The sequence below is a fragment of the Protopterus annectens genome, chromosome 3.part1, assembly GCF_019279795.1.
Source record: "Protopterus annectens isolate FY-2018-M chromosome 3.part1, PAN1.0, whole genome shotgun sequence".
NCBI lineage: Eukaryota > Metazoa > Chordata > Ceratodontiformes > Protopteridae > Protopterus > Protopterus annectens.
The window spans coordinates 1,452,098,703-1,452,123,608 of NC_056732.1; the positions used below are offsets into that span (position 1 = coordinate 1,452,098,703).

The following is a 24,906-nucleotide window of genomic DNA, read 5'->3' on the forward strand; positions in this document are numbered from 1 at the left end:
ACACTCAGCTGGCTACCCTTAACTCCATAGCCAACTCCTCCATGCCTCCTTTCTTATGCGGCTGATGGAGCGAGTAGGGCCGCAGGGACAGGTGTGGCCTTACGTAGGCATGCCTGGATGCGGCTATGCAATTTTGGACCCTTCAAGACTTCTTTCACTAACTCCCGTTTGATGGATCATCTCTCTTTGGTCCTCAAGTGAAAGAAACCTTGACTAGGTGCGAGACTGATGGCAAGACTCTTTCTGCCGTCGGAGTCCGTTTCCTACTCCTTCTAGGCCTTACCCCAAAGGCCAGAAAAGTGGGAAAATGTGGTTCCGTAAACAAAATCAAGGGACTTCGCCTGACGCACAAAGTCGTTACCCCGCCAGAGGCAGAGGCGGGAATAACAATGGTAGACGTCGCCCTCGAGGCAGGGGGGCTCCGCAGAACCAGGGCAATCGAGAAGCCTTCTCTGATAAGCCTTTTCAGCATCCCTGAGGTGTTGCCCGGCTGCCCACCTTCGGAGGCAGTCGGGGAAAGGTTGTCACTGTACCCAAAAGCCTGGCTATCCCTGACTCAAGACAAATGGGTACAGTCTATCATTTCCGAAGGCTATTCTATCCCCTTTCTTCGCATTCTGAAACAATCAAAAATCCCTTCCAGATGTTCCACCAGCAAAGGGATCTAGCGGTTTTGGAAATTTCAAAACTGCTTGCAAAAGAGCAATTCAGCCAGTTCCAGCAGACCAGCAAGGATCCGGAATCTACTCAAGGTTCTTTTAGTTCCAAAGAAAACAGGGGACTGGAGACCAATTTTGGATCTCAGTATCTTGAACAGATCAGTCAAGAAAACAAGATTTCGGATGGTCACGCTGCAGTCCATCCTTCCCCTATTGGGAAAAGGAAACTGGATGTGCTCTATAGACCTTCAGGATGCGTACTATCACATAAAATGAACAGACGCTCCAGAAGATTCCTCCGCTTCAGGCTGGGAACCAGTCATTTTCAATTCAGGGCCCTGCCCTTTGGTCTCACCACTGCCCCCCGGGTGTTTACCAAATGCATGGCAGTGGTAGCTTCTCACCTGAGACGACAAGGATTCCAGGTGTTTCCATATTTGGACGACTGGCTCCTCACAGCCCCCACCAAGCATCTCCTTCTGATGGCCAGGGATTACACTTTTCGCATTTGTCAAAAGTTAGGCATTTCAATAAATTGCGAAAAGTCTGTTTTGTCGCCTTGTCGTACTATTACCTTCATAGGCAAATCTAGACACAGTAAACATGTCTGCGAGGCTAACAGATCAGAGAATAACAGACATACACAGACTGGTCTCACTCCTTTTCAACAACAACAGAATCAAAGCCAGGTTAGTTCTGAAAGTGTTGGGAATTATGGCGGCTGCCATACCTCTGCTTCCATTAGCCAGATTCCACATGAGAATCCTTCAATGGATTCTCTTTACACAATGGTCATACCAGCAACTTCCAATGTCCCACACCATTATGATCACGCAGGCGTGCAGAAATCATCTCATGTGGTGGATGTCTTCCCCTCAGCTCTGGTTGGGAAGACCATTTGTTCCCCCCCCCTCCGGTTGCCACTTTGACAACGGACGCCTCCCTGATCGGGTGGGGGGGGCATTATCAGGGCAGGACGGTCCAGGGCACATGGCAACCAGACGAATGCCACTTGCACATAAATGTTCTGGAGATGAGAGCAGTGCTTTTAGCGTTGCAAGCCCTTCAAGACTCTCTCCCCTTGGGAACGATTGCAATCCAGACAGACAATATGTCTGTAGTGTGGTACATCAACAAACAAGGCGGAACCAGGTCCTACCCCCTGTGTCGAGAAGCACTCAGATTGTGGCAATGGGCGATTTCTTCTCAGCGTTTTCTGATAGCAACGCACATCCCCGGGAAGTCCAATCAAATAGCGGACAAATTGAGCAGAGCTATTCTCATGCCTCACGAGTGGTCTCTGAAAGACTCTGTTGTGAGAGAGATTTTTCTCAAGTGGGGTCAGCCTTGCTGCGATCTTTTTGCTACTCCCCAAAACAGCAAGTGCAGACATTATTTCACTCTGTTCTCTTTACCAGGCCAACCCAGCAGAGACGCTCTAGTCCAAGTTTGGCCCCGGGGACTTCTGTATGCATTTCCTCCCTTCCCACTAATCTCTCAAGTGATACAGAAAGCTATCGCTCAGAAGGCCTCGTTGATCCTCATTGCTCCTTACTGGCCTCGACAGGTGTGGTTCCCCTTTCTACATCAATTTCTACTGGAGCGACCTTGGCATCTGGACCTAGTTCCAGACCTTTTGATCCATCAATCGGGTCAGTTACATCGCTCCCTCCCCTCTCTGAACCTCACTGCTTGGTTCCTCCAGTTCCAACATTAGCCAGGCTTCCTCAATTATCTCGCTCTGTTCGAGATATTTTGATAACTTCCCATAAATCTTCCACTAGGAAGATTTATTTGAGTAAGTGGAAACGTTTCACATATTGGGCTCAAGGAAGGGACATAGATCCTTTCACTGCTTCCATCCAAATAGTCCTTGAATTTCTAGCTGAACTCTTCCATGCAGGTTCATCCCTTCTACTCTTAAAGTTCAATTGGCAGCTATCTCTAACTTTCATGTAGGTATTTCTGAGTCTGCCTTAATGTCCCACAAGCTTTGCAAAGCCTTTTGAAAGGAGTTTTTCTTCTCAGACCTCCTATAAGAAATCCTCCTTCTCCTTGGGACCTAAATTTAGTTCTTACTTCTTTGATTCTCCCCCCTTTCGAACCTGCAGCCTCCTGTTCTTTAAAATTGCTATCATGGAAGACACTCTTTCTGGTAGCTATTACTTCAGCTAGAAGAGTCTCAGAACTTCATGCACTCAGCTGTCGACCTCCTTATCTATTGTTCCATAAGGACAGGGTATCCTTACGAACCAACCCGTCCTTCTTGCCTAAGGTAGTCTCGACGTCAAATCTAAATCAAAGCATTGACCTCCCTGTCTTTTTTCCAGAATATTCCAATAGGTCTGAACAAAATTACACTGGCTAGATGTTCATCGTCAGTTGAGGTACTATTTGGATAGAACAAAACAATTCAGAAAATCTGACCAACTGTTTATCTCCTATGCAGAAAGCAGAAAAGGACTTTCAGTTTCAAAGGTATCATTATCTAGATGGCTTACATCTCTGATTACCCTTGTTTATGAGATTAGACACCAAAAGCTGCCTAATAAACCTAAGGCCCATTCTACCAGAGCCTTGGCTACTTCTTTAGCCTTCCAAGACAGACTGCCTATTGACACCATTTGTGCAGCGGCTACTTGGGCTACTCCTCACACTTTCATTTCTCATTATAAGTTGGATTTAGCTTCTAGGCATAGAGCTAACTTTGGTTCCACTGTTCTCAGGAGTCTGTTCCGTTAGGCCACCCGGGACAAGGTGCTAGGGACGCGGTCCCATCCAGCAAGAATGAAGGCGAGATAGACAACTTAACATATAGAAGTTATGTTCTTACCATAACGTTCCATGTTAGTTGTCTTCTTCTCGCCTTCTTCTTGCGTCCCACCCTCCTTCCCCCTGGCCTGGACAGACCTAGAGGAGTTGTGATTGTGACCTCTCTTTCTACCACCTCTTTCTTAGGCATATGCTGTTTGCATATTTCCTGAATCAGGATGTAGGTCACCTTTCTTTCTCCCTGTTATTAGAGGTGGACTCTTTTAGAGTTGTTCTATTACTATTATAAGCTGGGGTTAGCTTACAAACGAGATCTGAGGTAACTCTCGCCTAGCATTGTGGGATATAAAGGGAGCCTCGAGCCGGTGGAACCAACTCTCGAGCTTTTAGAGTGGCCGAGTCGGAGCCGAGGTCGGCTCCGAACCCATCCAGCAAGAAGAAGGCGAGAAGAAGACAACTAACATGGAACGTTATGGTAAGAACATAACTTCTATTTTCTTTACTTCCAGCTGGGTGCCAGTCATTTTCAATTCCAAAGCCTACCCTCCCCCCTCCCCCCAAGTGCTCACCAAATTTGAGTGTGGATGCAGTTCATCTGCAGCTGCAAGGGTTCCAGGTGTTCTATCTGGATGACTGGCTCATTATTGCTCCTTCCAGGTTTGTGTTAGTCCAGGCCAGAGATTATTTTCTTCAGTTGTGCTCCAACCTAGGAATTACAGTGAACTAGGAGAAATCAGTTTTCCCCAGTACAGGTTTTGGAGATCATAGGAGAACTCTTGGACATAGCCATTCAAATTGCAAGGTTACCAGAGAACAAGTCACTCTAAGAAATTAGGCCCTTCAACTTCTTTCCCATTAGACACTGCCTGCTAGACTGTTTCTTTAGGATCAATGACAGCCTCCTTTACTTTGGTCATCTTGGCAAGTTGTATGAGAGTGTTGCAGAGGACAGTAGTGGTCCATCAGATTCCAGACTATGACCTTTCCAATTCAGTGAACAAAAATCTGCAGGCACCATTTAACTTGGTAGATTCAGTTTCCAGAGGTAATTCTAGGTGGTCCATTTGTTTCTTCCTCTCCCAAAGCCACAGTGACCTCTGACACTTTCCAATTAGGATGGCAGGGGGCATTACATGGGAAAAATGGTCCAAGGCATGTGGTCACCATTAGAGGTCAATCCTCACATCTGTGTCATTGAGATGAGGGCAGTTCTCCTAATATTGCAGCTTTTCAGGATGTCTTTCCTCTAAAAAAATTTCTATCCAGACTGACATGCAAGTAGACTGGTACACCAGCAAACCAGGAAGAACACACTCCTACCCACTGTGTCGAGAAGCAGTGAGTGTGGCATTGGGCAATAATCTTCCAACCACTTTCTGATAGCAATGCATTTACTGGGGAAGACCAGCATTTTAAAGAACAGAGTAAGCAAATCTATTCTGTTACCTCACTAGTGATCTCTTGATCCAACCATGATGATCCAAATGTTTCGTTCATGGGGCCAACCATACTGTGACCATTTGCTTCTCACACAAATTCCCAGTGTTCTTTGCTCTAATCTCCCCCCAAAGGGAAAGCACCCAAGAGATGATCCAATTCATGACTGGCCCTCCAGTCTCCCACCAATTCCCCTAATAAAGAAAATTCTGCAGAAAGCATTATAGCTGAAAATCAAGGTCATCCTCATTGCCCCTTTCTTGCCTTGACAGATGTGGTTTCCCTTCTTCTGGCTTCATGTGGTACACATCTGTTGGTTGCTGGGTCTGAATCCAGATCTCTTCTCTCATCCATCCGGAATGTCTGTTCTGAGCATTCAACCCTAAAACTTAACCACATGGTTTGTCCATCTAAATGATGGCTAGTCAGTCCAGGCTGTCTTCACAAGTGGTCCGTATTCTTCTCAGAAACCATCTACTAGAAAAGTTTACAAATAAGTAGAAAACATTCTCTATTTGGGCTTCACAGAGAACTTTTGATATTTTTTCAGCCCCTCTGTTAGCAGTATTAGACTTGTTTCATTTTCCATAATGAAACTAGTTATTCAACTGTCAATGTTTAGCTAGCGGCTATATTTTCATATTGGAGAAAATCACACTTCTTTAGCTTCACTCATTTTGCACCCACTTCAAATCTTTACTAAAAGCGCATCTAAAAACTTGCAGGGTATGCCCTTGCAACTCCCCCTCTAATATCACCCACCCACTACCTCTCTCTGCACCCCACTAACTACCTTGATTGTAGCAAGCTCGGTTGCTCATAAACCTAGCTACTTACTATACAGTAAGAACTTCTTATTGCAGCAATTATTAATGTCTGTTATGTACCTTACAAACAACATTGAGTCAGTTGTCTGATGTATTATGTTCTATATCTGTAACTGTTTTGTCACAATGTTTTAATTTTGTATTATGTTCTACAGTTGTTTTACAACCGTTTTAATCTTGTATTATGTTTTGCAGTTGTAACTGTCTATAATTTTTTAAATGCTATGTTTCTCAAACTGTATAATGTCTGTACATTTTAATGTGGAGCTTTTCTCCCCGGGCCTCCGCTGAAAACGGACCTGCATCCAGTCGGACTCTCCCTGTCAACAAATGTAAATAAAAATAAATAATAAAGTTGTTTAAAGCCTACTTCCTTAGCCTCACTCAAGTTGTGTAAAACTTTCCGGAGAGGTATCGTCCTTCATAGACCTCCATTCAACACCTTGCTTCTCCTTGGGACATGATTGTCTTACTACAAGCCTTGACTCGAGCTCCGTTTGATCCTGCTGCAAAGGTGGACTTAAAATTTCTGACATGGAACCCCCTTTTCCTAGTAGCAATTACTTCAGCTAGAAGGGTGCCAGAGCTCCAAGCTTTATCTTGTCAACCTTCATATATGATCTTCCACAAGATCAGGGTTTCTTAATATACTGTTTCCTCCTTTTGGCCTAAAGTAGCTGCACATAATTCACTCAAAGTATTAATCTTCTAGTCTTCTTTCCAAATTTTTCAAATAAAGGAGAATTTGTGTATTGGCTGTGCACAGACAATTCCATTTTTACCTTAATCAAACCAACCCTTTCAGGAGGTTGGACCAATTGTTTGTGATTTTCTAAAGCCAAGAGGAGTCCAGGTGTATCAGAGGTACCTTAACTAGATGGTTGCATCTCCCATGTATTGAAGCTTAAAGATTTGGTCTTATCTAAGCCACCAAACCACTCTGAACAAGATCTGTTTCTATGTCTTTGGCCTCCTTTTCTAGGGCCTCGATTGATGACATTTGTGTGCTGCCACCTGGTCTAATGTTAATACCTTAATTTCCCATTACAAATTGGATTTGCTTTTCAGAGATGGGAAGACTTTAGTTCTGCTCTCCTCCGGAACAATCTTCCAGGAGTCCACCCATGAAGTTAAGTTGCTGGGGACTCTGTCCCATCAGTTGCAGAATGGAAGGAAAAGACAACATCCGATACGAAAGTTATATACTTGCTATAACAATAGATCTGTCCTGTTTCTATCCCTCCTCAATTTCCCTCCCTCCTTCTCTCTTCCATCTCATGGAAAACATTTTCTTCATTTGGCTTCTGGTATGACTATATGAGCTACCACTGGTACAGAATTTCATACTCTTGCAGCTCCAGTACAGATTTTTTTCTTACTTTGTCATGCAGTTTTCTGCTACCTTGTCTATAATAATGCATATTTATACTTGATGTATTGGCTTTGCAGGAGTTAAAGGCAAACTTGATCTGATGTAATGTTGGGGATAGAAGGGGAGTATGGGTAAGGGGAGGAGCCTGAGCTTCTTATCCTAAGTCTGGAAAAAGTGGCCAAACTCTAATCAGAAGTCAGATCCAAAGCCCATCAGTTGAAGGATGGAAACGGACCATAGTAAGTACATACATTTCGATTTCTATACTTTAAATGTTTGGCTCCTAGCCACTCCAGTGAGGGACTTGGCTACTTGCTTCAGCTTTCTTTCCTTGGTCATTTTCACAAACCAGCAGAAAACTACTCTTCAGCTCACTTGGACAATTCATTTGGTTGTTATCTGGATAAACTGCATCTCTACTAGAACTGTATTGGACAGAATACGTGTTTTTGATAAACTACTCAAACTCTCCTCCTTACCACCTCATCCACAATCACTTTGTTCCTCAACATTCTAGGATGAATGGCATCCTCTACTCTTATTGTACAGTTTGCTCATTTACATATGAGAACTCTGCAAGAACTCTACAGTGTCTCCTAAAGGTTCCGTGATCCCGGTTGTACCAGCTTCTGTCCACACCAATCATCGTAGCTAATCTTTGCAAGCAACCATTACAGTTGTGGCTAAATTCCCATTAAGTACATTCAGGAGACAGTTTGTTTTACAACCGTTGGTAGGTAGCAGTGATCACCATGGAAGCCTTTTCCTTTTAGTGGGGATGGCATTACGGAAGGAGGATGGTCTCAGGAATATGGAGTCAAGAGGAGGCCAACCTCCACAATGTTCTAGAGATATGAGCATTCCTCCTAGCAGTGCAAGGACTTGAAGACTACCTTTTTCTGGGAGTAATTTCTGTCCAAATAGGCAATATTATAGTGTTTTGATAAATTATCAAGCAAGGAGGCACCAGGTCATATATACCCTTGGTTGGGCAGCTAAGGGTGTGGCAGTGGCTGATACCTTTGCATCACTTTCTAGTCGCAATGCACATACCTAGGATTATCACTTGCATTGCAGACAAGCTAAGCAGATCACAAGAGGTCTGTTAACCTACTGCTGGACTGAGAGGTCTTCTAACACTGGGCCAGCCCTGCTGTGATCTGTTTGTTTTCCCATCCAGCACCAAGTGCAAGTTTTTTGCCATGATCCCTCCAGAGGTGCAGTCCTCAAGAGATAATCTGGTCGAGCAATGGCTTCCAGTCTGATGTATGCTTTTCCCCCATACCCCTAATTCTCAGATTCTTTACAGTAGGCAAACAAATGCAATGTGTTAGTGATCTTCACTGTCCCTGTTTGGCCCAGACAAATCTGATTCCCATTCTCAGGCCTCATATCAGTGAAACCACTTAGATTTCAGACAGGAAATTCCTTCCCACTAATCCAGGAAACCTGAACCTTCGCAACCTCAGACTGACCATTTGGTTTCTCCTGTTTCGATGATTGCCAGTAATCTATCCCTTTCTTCCAATATGGTTAGGCTCTCTTCTCTTTTTGTTGTCTGTCTCTCTCTCTTTCTCTCTCTCTCTCTCTCTCTCTCTCTCTCTCTCTCTCTCTCAAGAATTCCAGCCGCCAGTTGTACTGTGTGAAGTGGAAATGCTTTATCTTGGTGTCCACCCAAGGCATTGACCCCCTTTTCTGCTCCAGTTCCACAGGCTTCTTGACTACCTTATTCAGTTCACGTTCTGGTTTTCCACTATAAATGTTAAATTAACAGCCATTTCTAACTTTCACATTGGTCAGAAAGCCTAATCCCTGATTTCTGACAAACTTTTCAAAGCATTTCTTAAAGTGGTCTTCCTTCTCTGGCCTTCAGTTGTTAGAGAGCTGTTCAATTCCATGAGACATCAACTTTGTTTTAGAGGCCTTCACAAAATCTTCCTTTGACCTAGTGTCTATAGCCCATTTGAAGTTTCTGTCCTGAATAATATTGTTTCTAGTAACTATAACATCTGCTAGCTGAGTTTCAGAACTGCAAGCTCTGTCTTCATTAGTACCTTATTTAGTTTTCCACAAAGATTGAAAGGTATGTACTAGGCTAGCAATCACAAGAACCTTTTTAAGCCTAACCATGCATCCCAAATCTGACCAGCAGTGGCTTGGGAGATGAAGCCTTTACAAACAGGGGACTGAGAGATGAACCATTTACAGGCTGCCTGCATCCATTCGAGACATAGGTACCAAATCAGTGGTGATTTTCCTGTACCCCATCTAATTGTTCAAGTTAAACTTGAATTAGTTTGGGGAGGAACTTTGCTTCACATGGATGGGAAGTCTGTACCTGAGGAGGTGTAGTCTCTGGGATATGTACTTGTTTCTCCAGCAGGTCCTGTTTATATTACAGGCGAAGTTTTAAGTTTTCAGAACAAGAAAATCTGATCTGTTTGTTTTGCGAATATGCAGGAGGTTCATCAGGGTGGTGGTCTGACAATGCTTTGTATGCCAGGCATAGATTTCCTGTCCACAGACTGTAAGAGACAGAATACAGGGATAGGGTCTTCTAGCAGTCTGCATAGGATACATTACTTATGCCCCGTGTTCCTTTAGTGAGGAAACAGTTGTTGGGTGTGCCTGGTTGGATACATAGCAAAGGTGACATTGTACCCTGATGGGTCTAATGAATGCCATATACAGTGGAATAATGACCTTGTTGGACCTAGATTCGTACCATACCTTTGTAAGTTGCGCAGCAAAGAATGGTTTCCTCATTGCTGTAGACATGTGATGGTCAAAGGCTAGATTACTGAAAAAAATTTTTCGAATAGCGTTACTCTACTGGGTGTATCTCTTTAATTAAACTAACCACAGCATGTACGCTATTTTACGTATTGACGCAAACTTGTGTATAGGATCAATAACGGCAAGGTTTTATTTTTGTTTTAAGTCCATGAAAGGAGTTTATCATCAAAATTTCTTTGAAATGTGTACCCTACAAGTACTGTTAGGACACAGTAAGTCTTTTAAAAATAACAGTCATTACAATTATACGCTATATGATTGTATGTTAGTTACGGAAACTTTGAACACCTTGGTTGTTCGTAACTATCATTTCTGCTGAATGCAGGCACTTTTTAAATATAACACGACTAGTGATTTTACCATCTTAGGGAGTATTCCCTTATTACATATACACTGCTTTATGGTTGAGTATGGGTGCAGAATGTATTTTAACTATCATTAATGCAAGCTATACAAAATATAAGCAGATGTGTTTTGAAACGTCAATGTTACAACTTTATTGTTGATGTCCCTTTTTTATATGGTTCATCTATATGTACTTGAATGTTCGTTTTAATGGAACTTACGAACCAATGATTCTTATGGTACTATGTTTTTTAGTAGATGTTTTAGTAGCGCGATTATGATGAACATTTTATAAGTAATAAGTTTTATATCTATCACAAGCCACAAGCTATGAATGAATTATGTTTATATTTAGGATGTTGTTTACGTAGTGCTAGCAACAGTTGCTGACACTCTGAAATTTGAATAATAGATGACTTGATAGATTGAATGATTGTTTTTATTAATTGGTATACTTTTCCCCGCCTTGTTGGATTTATAAGATGGATAGTTTTTAGAAGTTTTTATGTCTGAGGAAGCGTAGGTAATCCTACGTGAAAGCGCTTATTCTTTTTGTTCCATGGATTAAATACTTTCTTATACTTTGGAGACGTTGTGAGAGACTTTTTTCGAACTGTGTTTTTTTGACCTGCTGCATTTTGAACGTGGTTAGACTACCGTTTACTGCTGTCGTACTGTTCTTACATCTTGACGGTGGGTCTATTTAGTATTGGGGCTGTTTCCTGTGTGTTTATTGCTGTAGACATGTGATGGTCAAAGGCTAGATTACTGTCTGTGTGTCCTCAAGTCCCTGACTACTGGGTCATCGCTTAGGGGTGTGTCGTCAGTAAGGTAGTTACCGCAGGTGGATGGCTTCCTGAAGGATACTATTATACATTTCTTGAAATTTAATTTGTCCATGGCTCTGACACCAGTTATTTGTCTGGGTCAGCCCTTTCCTGGAGAACATTTGTGCTGGTGGGAGATTCTATGACTGCTCTTAATTTGTAGTCATCTGCAAATTTAGTCAGCCAGAGGCCATTGACATTGGCCTTGACTTCAGAGAAGTAAATGCCAGAAAGAAGTGGTCCCAGGACTGATCTCTGAGGAAATCTGCTTGTGACTGGCCTCTTTGTAAAGGTTGACTTACCAGATTTCAACTTCTTGGGTCCTATTTGTGAGTCAGCTGGCTATCCACTCTGTGACATAAGGGTTTATACCTAATCTCTTTTATTTGTCAACAGTGCCTAAGTGGGGGCATTGTGTCAAATGGCTTGGTCAGGCTAAGTGGTGTGGACCATTTTGCTTTCATCCATTGCTTTGGTGACATTCTGAAATAAGTTCACCAGGTTGTGGAGACTTGATCTGACCTTGTCGAAATCTAAATGGGTTGGGTCCAGTGTCTGGAGGTTTCCTATGGCATTATTTTTCATTTCCATGATGATTCTTTCCATGACTTTGTATTATAAGACTAGTGAGACTTGTGGGTTTGTAGTTTCCAGGGTCAGTAGATGGTTCACCTTTGTGTAGAGGGATAAAACTTGCTGTTCTGCATTCATGAGGCAAGAAGCCTGCTTGGAGGCTTCAGTTAAATAATTCCAGGAGGGCCTGGTAGCTCCTGTTTCATGCTATTTAGAGGGCATTCTGGGATATTGTTTGGGCCCATTGATGCAGTGCTCTTGACCTCACCAAAGCACATTGAAGACCTGTTAATAGTGATATTTAATGGTATTTCCTGAGCGGAGGTCGAGGGGGAGAAAGAGGTAAAGTTAGAGCTGAATTTGTCTGCAATAGGCTTGCTATATCTTCTGGCTTTGTGTAGGTGATTCCATTAACGATTAACTCTGCCCACAATTGTGTATTGCCTTTAAGGTTGCGGACATAACTAAGGAATACCTTGCTTTGGTAAACTTTGTCCTCTGAGTTGTTTTAGTTTGACAGTCCTTTTATTCTGCTGGGTGTTATACCTACTAATTTTTGCCATGATTTTCCTTATTCTGTCTTACAGCCTGTTGATGTGATCCCACCTGGGTGGCTTGTTTTTTTGAGTTCTGTACTTCTTTCTGGTCTGTGCATCTGCCTCTGTGCAGCTATTAACATACTTGTATAGGGTTTCCGTGAACAGTTCTGTGCAGGCAGCAGTGTTCTCAGGGTTTATGGGGGCTTTAAATTGTGCCAGGTCATCATTGAATAGAATGAAATTAGCACTGGAGTATTTCTGAACATTCCGGAGCTAGCTGGTGTTCTAGGTTTTATTTTTACTTCTAAGGAGACCATTTTCTGGTCTGACCTTACCAGAGAAGACATTACATTAGGGGCTGTGCAGCAGTCTCCAATATTTGTGATGACTATACCAATCCATCCTTTCTAACCAAAGTGGCTTCTGAGGTGTATTTTAATCAACCATTTCATTTGTCAGTTTTTTTCCCAGACTCTGCCAACAAAGGCAAGTTTATCCTGCATACTTATGATGTACATAGACAAGTGATAGCTCTGTGAAGGTAGAAGCTTGGTTGTCCAAGCCCATCAGAAAAGATCTACAGCTCTATTTATTGTGTTTAAACTGGGTTCTCATGTGTCTAAGGTCATGTTTTCTAGTTGTCTTTCAGACTGCATTTCTTTTACCGGTCTTCACCCATTACCTTGCAAGCTAGAGGCTCATTCAACTAAATCTGTAGTCACGTATATGGCCTTATTTAGAAATGCCTGAATTGATGAGATTTGTGCAGAAGCTATATGGACTACCATACATACTTTTGCTAAGCACTGCAAGTTAGCATGGTATATCCAGGAATAGGGCTTCCTTTGGTGCCACAGTACTAAAGAGTCTGGTGTCATGATGCCATCAGAGTTGTAGCTTTGGTATCTGTACCATATGTCTGATTTGGATGGATGGGATAAATTGGTTACAGTACTTTTGTGTACTTAATATAACACTGGATCCTTTAACTCATGTATATCCTGTCACTTTGTAAGACCTGATGGGTGTTCTATTCTCTGTAATTTTTGCCTTTAATCACTTTCCCTTTGGCAACAAAATCAATCTAAGGTGATCTTGCACGCCTGGATATGATGGGAAGAGAATTCTTAAATGAGCTCAAGGCTGGAGAACTAATTTTGCTGGTTAGGATCATAACAAGGACACAAAGGTATCAAGGACACAAATGCATCACAAGGACGACAGTGAAAGGATCCAGTGTTCTGGTAAGTGCATAATTTATATTTTTAATCATTCTATAGAGACCTGATCTGACTGGGTCTTCAGGCTGCTTGTCCAATCCAAGATGGTAAATTAGTACTCTAGTCTTGAGTTCCTCGTAACTTTTCCCTCCTGTAATGACCTGTGCTCACTGTCTAGCTTCCCTCAGATTGCACTTGCCACCTCAGTTTTGGACTTAATCCCATAACTGTGATAGATAAGTGCTCCCTTTTGCCTCTTAAAACTCATTTACCTGCTATTTTAATGACCTTTCTTTGTAGCTTGGTGATTTCTTCTGCTGGTTAGTCTTTTTGCACAAGTATCTGGATTTAGGAGTCTTTCATGTCTTTGTTGGGCCTCTGTGAGCTTAGATAACTCTCTCAGCTGCTTAACTATACCTGTGTGCGTGTTTGTGTGTGTGCTCGCGTGTACGTACGTGCACTTTTTGTGCCTGTGCTATTTCTCAGTTACCATCACTGTCTAGTATTATGGAGGGCAAGGAGAAAACTTCAAGTTTTAAGAAGTGCCACAAATGCAGGCAAAAGATCCCTTCGCGAGATGGTCATGATCTGTGTTTATTGGTTGAGAGTGGATCATCTCACTGTGAAGCCTTTGGCCATAGAGCCTTGTCAGATAGGTGCAATAAACTTTTTTAAAAAAGCTATGGAACACCTTACCAGTTAATATAAGAACCATAGACTGCTTCAAGAGTTTTAAGATCACACTAAAAAAGTTACCTTCTTAAGTCCCATATATGCCCTTGTACTTCACCAGAATGATAATCATCTTGACTATTCCTATTATATTTCAACATAACTTCCAACTACATGTATTGCCAATCTCACAATCAAGTCTTTGCCACAGCACTTGGAATTTCTCTAAGCACATTGTGTTTCATCTATTCAAGTCTTGTAGAATTTTGATTTCACTGAGTCTAGTAGATGTAGATGTAATTATGAGTGGGAGCTGACTCCTTAACCTTCAAGACAGCCTTTTACTTTGTCCCGGAGATCCTTCAGGTCCTTTAAATGAAACTTTGTCGGGAGAAACTTTGCAATCCTACCCAACATGAAATGCAGCATCTACTTTTTCTTAGTCCCCCCCCCCCCCCAAGATGGGTAGTCCCCAAGAAATGCTCTGGCCGAGTGGTGACCTTTCAAGATCTTTTATGCTTATCCCCATATATCACTCATAGATTCATAGTCGTTTACTAAGCTAACAACCACAAGGGCATTTTTAAGCCTAGCCATGCATCCCATATCTCATTCTGGTACCCTTGATAAGTGTAAGCAGGGGCTTGGGAGATGAAATATTAGCAAGCAGGGACCTGAGAGATGCACCATTTACAGGTTGCCTGTGTCCATTAGAGCACAGGTGCCAAGCCAGGGATGAATTTTTCTGTACCCCATCCAATTGTCTAAGTTGCACTTGAATTGGATTAGGGATGAATTCCTCTTCACATGGATGGGAACCCTTTTCCAGAGACTGGATAGTCTCTGGGATACAAGCCTGTCTTTCCAGAAGGTCTTATTTATATCACAGGCAAGGTTTATGTCTTTAGAATGGGTAATTCTGGTGCTGTTTCTTTTGCTGATGTGCAGGAGGTCCATCAGAATGAGCTCTGACAATGCCCTGTATGCCAGGTATAGATTTCCCCCTCAACAGCCTGTAGGAGACTGAATACAGCACTTCATTCATTTTATGTGATATTCAAGAGTATGAGTTCTTGTTTTGTATATTTTGATTGGTGAAATGTTTGTTTTTCCATGCTTTTTACATGTTGACCAGCTGTATTTTATTTATTTGTTTGAAGCTGGAATATTGAAGAAACCTTTTATAAAAGTGGAAGACCGAAGCCGGTAAATACTATTTCGATTTTCTTTAATCATTGTAAACTTATAAAATATCTTATTCTGTGAGAATAAATGAATACAGCAATTAGCCTGTAGAAGTTCGTAAGAAGACAGTTTGCATTAGTTGTGTACAAAATGATTGCATCATTTATTCTGTTGGTGATTTTAGTAATCTTGTCAGCATTAAAAATATTTTAAGTACTTAATTGAATGCTCCGTAGTAGCTTGCACCTCATGATAAAATTTTGGCTTGCCAATAGATAAGCCTGTCTGCATTTTTATTAAATAGTGAGGAAATGGGGGAAAAATCCTTCAAGGATGCTTTCAGCATTATAACAAATGGGGATGCGTTTATCATAAAGACCTCTGCAGTGTGACTCAATATCCATGGAATTAGTATGTGAATGTTACCCTTTTTAGTCTGACTGTCAGATTCTAGGACATCATCCTGAACATGGCTGAAAGGAAGAGCATTTTGCCATATTTAGTTTTGTTTCTTTTTTTTTTTCTGGTGCAAGACCTGATTTTCTGGTTGTTAATTGATCCACTTAATTGATTTCAAGAGAACAAGTGCCTGCTTGAAGCTTTGTTGCTTCTTCTTTCGGCTTTTCCCGGTTAGGTGTCACCACAGCGGATCACCTTGTCCGCTCATGATTGGCAGTGGAGTTTTACTATGTCTTGTTGCCAGCCCAGCGCCCAACCTGCTACAGAAGGCACACACATGCATTCATGCCTAGGGCCAATTTAGTGTGTCCAATCCCACCTACAGCATGTCTTTGGGATGTGGGAGGAAACTGGAGCACCCGGAGGAAACCCACGCGACCACAGGGAGGACATGCAGACTCCGCACAGAAGGCACCCCAGCCAAGGATCGACCCAGAGAACCTCTTGCTGTGAGGTGGCAACGCTAACCGCTGCACCACTGTGGCCGCCCTTGAAACTTTGTTGCTAAATTTGCTTAATATTGCAAATTTGCATGCAAGTAATGTTTTGGATTGACATTTCTAAGGTTCATGATAGCCTTGGAATATCTTGCCAAGTGTGTCCGCAAAGGACAGATTACGTTTAGATAACCATGTACAGTTCCTTTTTCTTTTCAGTGGAAACACCAGATTTGCACGTGTGACACCTGCTCAGTATATTAAATAAGAATAGTACAGTCTGATGTCCAGATTTTGTGGTCTTTCTTGAACATGAATGGTGAAATTAATGCAAAGGGTGTGTGCTTCCACATCCAGTTTTCCTAAAAAATATGGAAACCAAGACCTGAAGTTAGTAGTGAAAGAATCAGAAGGCTATAGTGACTCCCAAGTTCTACCAAAGGCCTGTGGGGGTCATTGCCTTGTCCACTACTGAGAATTGCCCCCTCATTGTTCTGACCTCTGAATGTAGTGAGATTTAATCCCATACAGCTAACCACATCTCTACCTGTGATGTTTATTCTTTTCCATATTATGACTGCTCCTTCGGAGGGGTTCTCCTCCAAAGATATTCCATTTCTTATTTTGTGGAATCTTGAAACACCAAGTGGCCATCTCTTTTATGGAATCCTTATGTCTCTCCTATATGTTGCCTCTTAGCTTTTTTTAGCTTTTTTCCCTTCTCTCTCTTTCCTTTCCATTGCCAAATGCTTGTTACTATATTCCAAAGCTGATTTGACTAATAGTGTTTAATGCTTTCTTAAATCGCAAAAGAAATTCCTTGCTTCGTTTGTCACTATCGCATGTTTGGTCTATCCATTTATCTGATGTCCTTTTCATTCTTCCTCACCATATGGGTTCGGATCTGATTCTCTGATCTGACTCTGCTGCATATTCCAGACGTTGGATCCAACTCTCGAGCTCCTCCCTCAACCCATAATGCACTATATCCCATCCCCATTACGTCAGATGTCATTGACCACCATCTCTAATAGACACAGGTTCCTCCTTCAAGCTTTCAAAGAAATATTTTATGGGTTTGATAGATATTTTCTTTTACTTGAGGTACATTTCTTCTTATATTATCTTTAGTATCATCTCTCTTAGTTTTGCGCTGTCATTAGGAGATTCTGGTTTCTTTACTGTCCGTAAAATTCCAGATAGTATCTCACCATATCATTGCTGGTATTTTTTCGTCTACTATTTACCTTTGTTTACTAAAGTATTTCTGCAGTATACCATTGATGTAGTTAAACTCTTTACTAGTCTCCTTTTCTTCTAAAAAAAACTTTGTTTCAAGTTGTTTAAACATTTCTGATGAGCTGAACGATGAAATAAATGTATTTCTTGTGTACATAAGATCCCTAATTCAGATGCCTACAAGGAGTGTGTGTATTGCCTTGGTGCTGGGCACTTGGGCACCGCATGTACAGTTTGCTCTACTTTAACCCAAGAGCCTTGAAGGACAGGCGAAACAAACTAATTTTGAAAGTCCTACTACCATCTACTACTTCTGGGGCTCAAACCCCACTTTAAATCCAGCGAGCCAGCTCCTTTGGAGCATAAGAAATGCTCCCCACTCAAGTCCCCAAGGCCTTCGGATCCTCCGGCAATAACAAGAAAAATCTTAAATCCGACATTGTCAGATTCAAACATTTAATCCTCAGAGCCACAACTCTCTGATCTAAAGGTTTCTCCTCTTGTTTCAGCATCTCCTACAACTGCACCCTCTGATCCTAAATCCTGTGATCCAAAGACTACTACGTCTCATAGGAGTCATACTCCAGAATTCCATATTAAACTTATATTGCCCACTCTGCCTGCTGACTTGTTTCAGACTACCAAGAAACATTCCAGGCCTCCATCCACAACTTCTTCTAGGTTCTCCAGAAGTTTATTGGAAGCAGATGTAGATAGGATGATGTGAAAATTTCTCTGAGCTCAGATCCAGATGGGGGTTTTACCATCTTTGTCCCCTGTTGGATCCATCAGTATGCGTTCGACATCCAGGACCACTCTGTTTCGTTTTCTGTTCTGCTTGGTGGTTTGATTCCCAGGATCTGGAATCCCCAAGAGGTCTGGTGTCTTATCCAAGGAAAGCTGCTGCTTTGACCTTTGACTATATGCCTGACTAGATGTTCTTCATCTCACATTGCTGCAGTCCTTACACTTGGGTAGTCCGCTGTCCTCGGTCGGCCCGAATATCAAAGTATTAGGCTGACGTCGGTCAAGGCGCTTAAGACTGACATCAGAACGTCAGTGTACAAATGCGCATGACCGACGTCATATCCCCAGTCTTTTTTGCCGCATGGTCCGATGCAGAAGCAGCGTTGCAAGTGCCGTTCGGCGTTCTGAAATTTTTCGAATTCGGAGTTTCAGACCGAGTCAAAGTTGGCTAAGTACCCCGTTGGGGAATATTTTAGTTTTTTCTTGCCTCAGTGGTTTACCGGATGTCAGAAAAAGTGAATAACTGTATTTCTTGTGGGAAGCAGATACCGCATAGAGATTATCATACTTTGTGTATTCCTTGTTTGGGGCCTGAGCACGACGTTGTTGGGTGTCGCTTTGTGCTAGGTTCAATAAGCGCACTATTAGCGAAGGTTAGATTGTGCCAGGTTGGTTTTCGGGAAGTGGTGCAATTATAATATGCCGTCGGATGCTCCGACGCCCGCTTCTTCGAAGAAGCGCAAAGACAAAGCAGCTAAACCCAGGCAAGAAGAGTCGTCCGTGCGGACGCCGGTTCTTTAGAGGCGTCAGTGGAACCGGTGGTTCGCGGAGGCTTCTCTGGAGTCCCAGGGGAGACTTTGATATTGCAGGATGTGGCCTCTCAGGAGGCAGGTCAGGCTGAAGGGGCTTCTCAGGTTACTGTACTCCCCTCCCTTCCTAGGGTGGTTAGGCCCTCTCCTTCTGTTTCCAAGGCTTCTCCCAGAGGCAGGCCAGGTTTAGCTTCTGTTGGTGTCACTCCTAGTTCTACAGGATCTGTGCCCAAGAAGCACATGCTTAAAATGGCAGAAGATTTAATTACTTTGATTAGAGGTTCTTTGCCCCCTCCTGATAAGAGGCCTAGGGTGGAACCAGAGTTGGGGAGTTTTGAGCAGGCTTCGGATGTTTCAGAGTCTTCGGCTGAAGACTTGCAGGAGTACTTGCAGGAGTACTCTCCTTATTCTGATTCTGATGCAGATGATTCGACTCCTTCTGCTTCTCCTCCAGAGGATTTTTCTTTTTCAGAGACTCTTCATTCCATGAGGGAACATTTTAAGTGGGAAGGTCAGGACTTCTCTGATTCCAGGAAAAGGCTTAGGGATTTTTTGCTTTTACCCCAGCATAGGCCTTTGGCTATACCACCTGTTCTGGATGTTGTGGAGGATGTGTTTGCGGAGGCTTCACTTAATCCTGATTCTTTGCCTCCTGCTCCTGTTAAACCGGATAGGTATTACAGGGTGCCTGAGGCTCATAAATATCTTTATAAGAGTCCTAGGGCGGACCCAGAAACTGTTAGTCAGGGACCTAAGGGTGTCAAGGCCTCTGTTGTAAAAATCCGGTTCCTCCAGATAAAGAGGCCAGAGCTTTGGATAGATGGGGAAAGAAAGTCTATACTTCTTCCACCTTAGCTATGAGGGCTTTGAATTGCCAGTTTCACATGTTGAAATATCAAAACTATCTTCTTTCTCAATTGAAGTCTAAGGTAGATGCTCTGGCGGAAGGCATTGAGTGTAAAGAATTACAAGATTTGGTGCATGTCTCGGAACAGGTGGGTAAGCATTCTTTACAATGTGGTTTTGATGCTGTACAGGCCTCGTCTAGGGTGGCTGCCACTGGTTCAGTTCTTCGCAGGCACGCCTGGCTGAGGGATCAGAATTTATCTGACCATGTTAAGACAAGGATTTTGGATGCTCCTTTACAGTCTGATGTGTTGTTTGGTTCACCTGTGGAGTCAGTCTTGAAGAAAATGGAGGACAAGGCTAAGTCTATGCAGGCTGTTAAAGATTTTTGCAAGTTCAGCCTCCAGTTTAGTAGGAATTGGCCTGCTAAGGGGTGGACGTATCCTTCTTATGATTCTCAGTCTAGGGGTAGATCTAGGCGTGGTAGGGGCAGGACTCAGAGTTCCTTCAGACCTAGAACGGGAGTTCACCTGCACAGTCTTCGGGTGAGGGCAGGGGCCAGTCCTTTCGTAAACAGGCCCAATGACCTACCTTTTCAGCTGCCAGATCCTTCTCGCCTGGCAGCACCTTTGGGAGGAAGGTTGGCACTCTTCAAGGAAAATTGGAGTTTGATTACTCAAGACAGATGGGTATTGGATATCATACACCAAGGTTACAAGTTTTATTTCCATACCTTGCCTCCTTTCAAAGGCATGCCAGACGTTCCTCCTCAGCAAAGACTAGAGGCTCACAAACAAATTTCTCTGCTACTTCAAATAGGGGCCATACAACCGGTCCCTCTACCAGAAGTGGGCCTAGGATTTTATTCTCGCCTGTTCCTAGTACCAAAGAAGGGGAACACGTGGAGACCAATTTTGGATTTATCTATCCTCAACACATATCTGGACATTCCCAAGTTCAAAATGTTGACGTTACAACAGCTTTTGCCTCTGCTGGGCAAAGATCACTGGATGGTGACTCTGGATCTCAAGGAGTCTTACCTTCATGTTCCTATCAGGCTCAGTTGCAGGAAGTATCTGCGTTTTCGGGCTGGGACTTTTCATTATCAGTTCTCTGCATTGCCCTTTGGCTTATCTACTGCGCCCAGAGTGTTCACGAAACTTCTGGCTCCAGTGATAGCTTTCTTCAGGCTAAGAGGAATACAGATCTATCCTTATTTGGACGATTGCCTGATTCTGGCCCAAGAAAAGGACGAACTTCTTCATCATTTACAGTATGTGATAGCAGTGCTAAGATGCCTGGGGTATTCTGTGAACGAAATAAAGTCCAGTCTAGTACCCTCTCAGGACATGTGCTTTCTGGGTGTGAGACTGAATACAGCGTCCCAGATGGCCTTTTTGACCCCGGACAAACAAAAGAATCTTTCTCTTTACTTCCATCAGTTGTCTCATCAGTCCAGCCTGACTGCAAGGACAGTCCTTCAAGCCCTGGGGTTCATGGCATCTTGTATTCTGGTGCTTCCCAATGCCAAACTGCATATGAGGAAGCTACAATGGTATCTCAAAAATGTATGGACACAGCACTGCCAAGATATGGACACTGTCATTCAAATAATACCTTGCATTCAAAAGGAGTTTTTGTGGTGGGCTCAGGAATGTCACCTAAACAAGGGACTCTCTGTGACCCGACCAGAGGTGAGTCAGATTCTAACGACAGATGCCTCAGACAAAGCTTGGGGAGCTCATCTAAATGGAAAGTGGATACAAGACACGTGGCCTGCCAGACTTCAACATCTACATATCAACTTGAAGGAGATGTTAGCAGTCCAATTTGCATTAATAGCTTTCAAAGATTTACTTCTTCCAGGGCAGGTGTTGGTTCTAACAGACAACACAACTGTCATGTGGTACATCAACAAATAAGGGGGAACGCATTCTTATCCTCTATGCAGACAAGCAATGATTTTGTGGGAGACTGCTCTCAGTTTACAGCTGAATCTTCAGGCAAGGTTTCTGCCGGGAGGACAGAACTCCTTAGCAGATGTGTTGAGCAGACAAATTATGGATCCCCACGAGTGGAAATTGGATCCTCATGTATTTCAGAAATTGACAGTGTTATGGGGAACTCCAGACATAGATCTGTTCGCTTCTCCACTAAACTACCAGCTGCCAAAGTTTTGCACAAAAAGGTTTCATCCCACAGCTTGGAAAGTGGATGCTCTTTCATTCAAGTGGAGCAATCTTCATGTGTATGCCTTTCCACCTCTGCCTCTCCTCCCAAAGGTACTCCTGAAGGTCAGACAGGACAAGCCAAAGATGATTTTAATAGCTCCAGATTGGCCTCGACAGCACTGGTACCCATTACTGAGAAGTCTGGCAGGGAGCCTCCATGGCCTTTGCCTTCAATTCCGCACCTGCTGTCTCAGGAGAACAGTCATTTACTCAATGTCAAACTTCACTCTCTACATCTAACAGCCTGGCATATTCTGTTTTAAACCCTGGAGGGTCTCAGCTTCCACAACAAGTTTTGAATGTTATTTTGGAGGCCAGAAGGCCTAGTACAAGGAAAGTGTACGCAGATAAATGGAAGAGATTTTTATTTTGGAGTACAGCAAAGGAATTTGATGTTTCTAAGCCTAATTTAAGTGTGGCTCTTCAATATCTTACTGAGTTACTGGACAAGGGGTTGTCCTCTTCTATTAAGGTTCATGCTGCAGCAATTTCTGCTCACTATGACTGTGACCCACCATTGTTTTCTCATCCTTTGTTTAAGCAATTCCTTAGAGGGGCAAAGAATATAAGACCCCCACGTAGAGCTCCTACTCCTGCTTGGGATCTCAATTTTGTGTTGGAGAAACTCACTCTACAACCTTTTGAGCCTGCAGCTACTGCCGAGTTGAAATATTTGTCATGGAAGACTGCTTTTTTGTTGGCCATTACCTCTGCGAGAAGGGTTTCTGAATTACAGGCCCTTATGGCAGTTGAGCCTTTCTTAATTTTCCATAAGGACAGGGTATCTTTGCGTACTAATCCTTCCTTTATGCCTAAAGTGGTTTCTAGTGTGGCTTTAAACCAAACTATTCATTTGCCTACTTTTTATGCAAACCCCAAAATAAAGGGGAAAAGATTTTGCACACTTTGGATTTACACAGGCAGTTGCGATATTATTTGAGCAGAACTAAAGGGTTCAGGCAGTCTCAGCAGTTATTTGTTTCATTTGCTTTGGGTTCTCAGGGCAAGCCTGTGTCAAAACAAACTATTTCTAAGTGGATTGGGTTTTGTATTGCTTTCTGTTATTCCCATCATGGTAAGGTGATTCCAGCTGGGATTAGGCCTCATTCCACTAGGGCTACTGCCACTTCTACAGCTTTTTTAAGGGGGGTGGCAACTAAAGATATTTTGGAGGCAGCTACTTGGAGTTCAGAGCATACTTTCTCTAAGCATTACCACCTTCCACTTTACTCTAAATCTAGGGCTGGTTTTGCCACTGCAATTTTACAGGGCATTTTGGCAGCTCCTAATGCTTTATAGTTTTGCCATCCTCCCTTTCCTCTGCTTTGGGATTCTACCCAAGTGTAAGGACTGCAGCAATGTGAGATGAAGAACATAGTACAGTTTTGTACCTACCATAAATGTAGATGTTCGAAGCTCCACATTGCTGCAGTCCAATTTACCCTCCCTCCTTCCCCTCTGTAGTTAGAGGCGGTTGTGTGGTTTGGGTTGTGAATATTGTGGATATTGTATATAGTGTACATATGATTAGTGCAAGGGTGGTTGATTGTTTTTTGCTGTCTTTTGGTTTTGACCTTTCTTTTTAGGGTCTTCTGACATCTGGGGCAAGAAAAGACTGAGGATATGACGTCGGTCATGCGCATTTGTACACTGACGTTCTGATGTCAGTCTTAAGCGCCTTGACCGACGTCAGCCTAATACTTTGATATTCGGGCCGACCGAGGACAGCGGACTACCCAAGTGTAAGGACTGCAGCAATGTGGAGCTTCGAACATCTACATTTATGGTAGGTACAAAACTGTACTTTTGGCTCCAGTATCCTTTGATCAGACTGAGTCACAGAGCTGAAGTGTCTGAGTTTGGTCCGAGGGGATAGGTTTGGCTCCATTTTCGTCAAATTTGTCCCTTCCCCTCAGAGCCTGTGCCGTGGACAGTTGGATCCGTTTCTATTCTCAGGATGCCGATTCGAAAGCTTGTTGATACCTGCCTTCTTTGAAAGTTTCTGCTCCCAGGCTGAAGGTTGAAGCTTCTCTAGGTCCATTAGCTTTTGAGGTAGTGGAAAGGGCTTTTTCTCTGCCAAGAGAACCGCCATCTCACTTTTCCGATTTTGTCCCTTTTCTCTTATTGGTTCTGAGCTTTGAGTTGATCAGACCTACTCCACAGGGGCAGCCAGTTACAATAATTCTCCAGTCATTTCCAGTAGAGGAATTTCCTCCTCTTCTGACACCTCACCTGATCATCCCACAGAGGAGGTGCACCAGAAGAGAACATGCAGAAGGAGACACTTTAACTCCCCGATGGAGTCACATGCAGAAGACACCAATTTGATGAAGGGTGCCCCACATCACCACTGGATGATATCTCGATGTCCTTCAAGAATGCAACTGCAGTCATAACATATGGGTTGTCCTGCCTTAGGCAGCCCTCGGTCGGCCGGATTCCAAAGTCTGGGTCCGACGTCGGCTGATGTCGCATTTCTCTCCGACGTCAGAGCGGCTGGAGTACATAAGCATCAGCCGACGCCATTTTCTTCAGTCTTTCTTGCCGCGCGGTGCCTGAAGCAGTTCGCAAGTGCCGATCGGTCAGCTCCTGTATTCTTCGAATCTGAAGTCATCAAAAAAGCTAAGTACCCCGTTGGGGACCTTTTCTTGCCTCAGCCGATGTCAGAAATTACTGAAAAAGTTAACAATTGTCTTTCTTGTGGTAAACAAATACCTCATAAGGATTTCCACTCTTACTGTCTTCCTTGCCTTGGCCCAGACCATGACGTCTCGGCCTGTGTCGCCTGTGCTCGCTTCAATAAGCGCACTCTCAGGTGCCGGGCAGAGTTCGCTGAAGATTTTTTCGGTGAAAAATTTCATTATACAATGCCGTCGGAACTTCCGACATCGCAAACTCCCAAGAAACGAAAAGA

The 24,906-nt window shown here is 43.1% G+C and overlaps 1 protein-coding gene across 2 annotated transcripts in view; it reads left to right on the forward strand.

Annotated features, from left to right (window-relative positions):
• Positions 1-24,906, forward strand: part of DBF4 (DBF4 zinc finger) — an 866,998-nt gene that overhangs the window by 652,885 nt on the left and 189,207 nt on the right. For both annotated transcript variants that reach the window (XM_044067525.1, XM_044067524.1), the window contains exon 9: positions 15,200-15,245. In XM_044067525.1, coding sequence (XP_043923460.1) covers positions 15,200-15,245 — 46 coding nt within the window. The remainder of the gene's footprint in view (positions 1-15,199; positions 15,246-24,906) is intronic.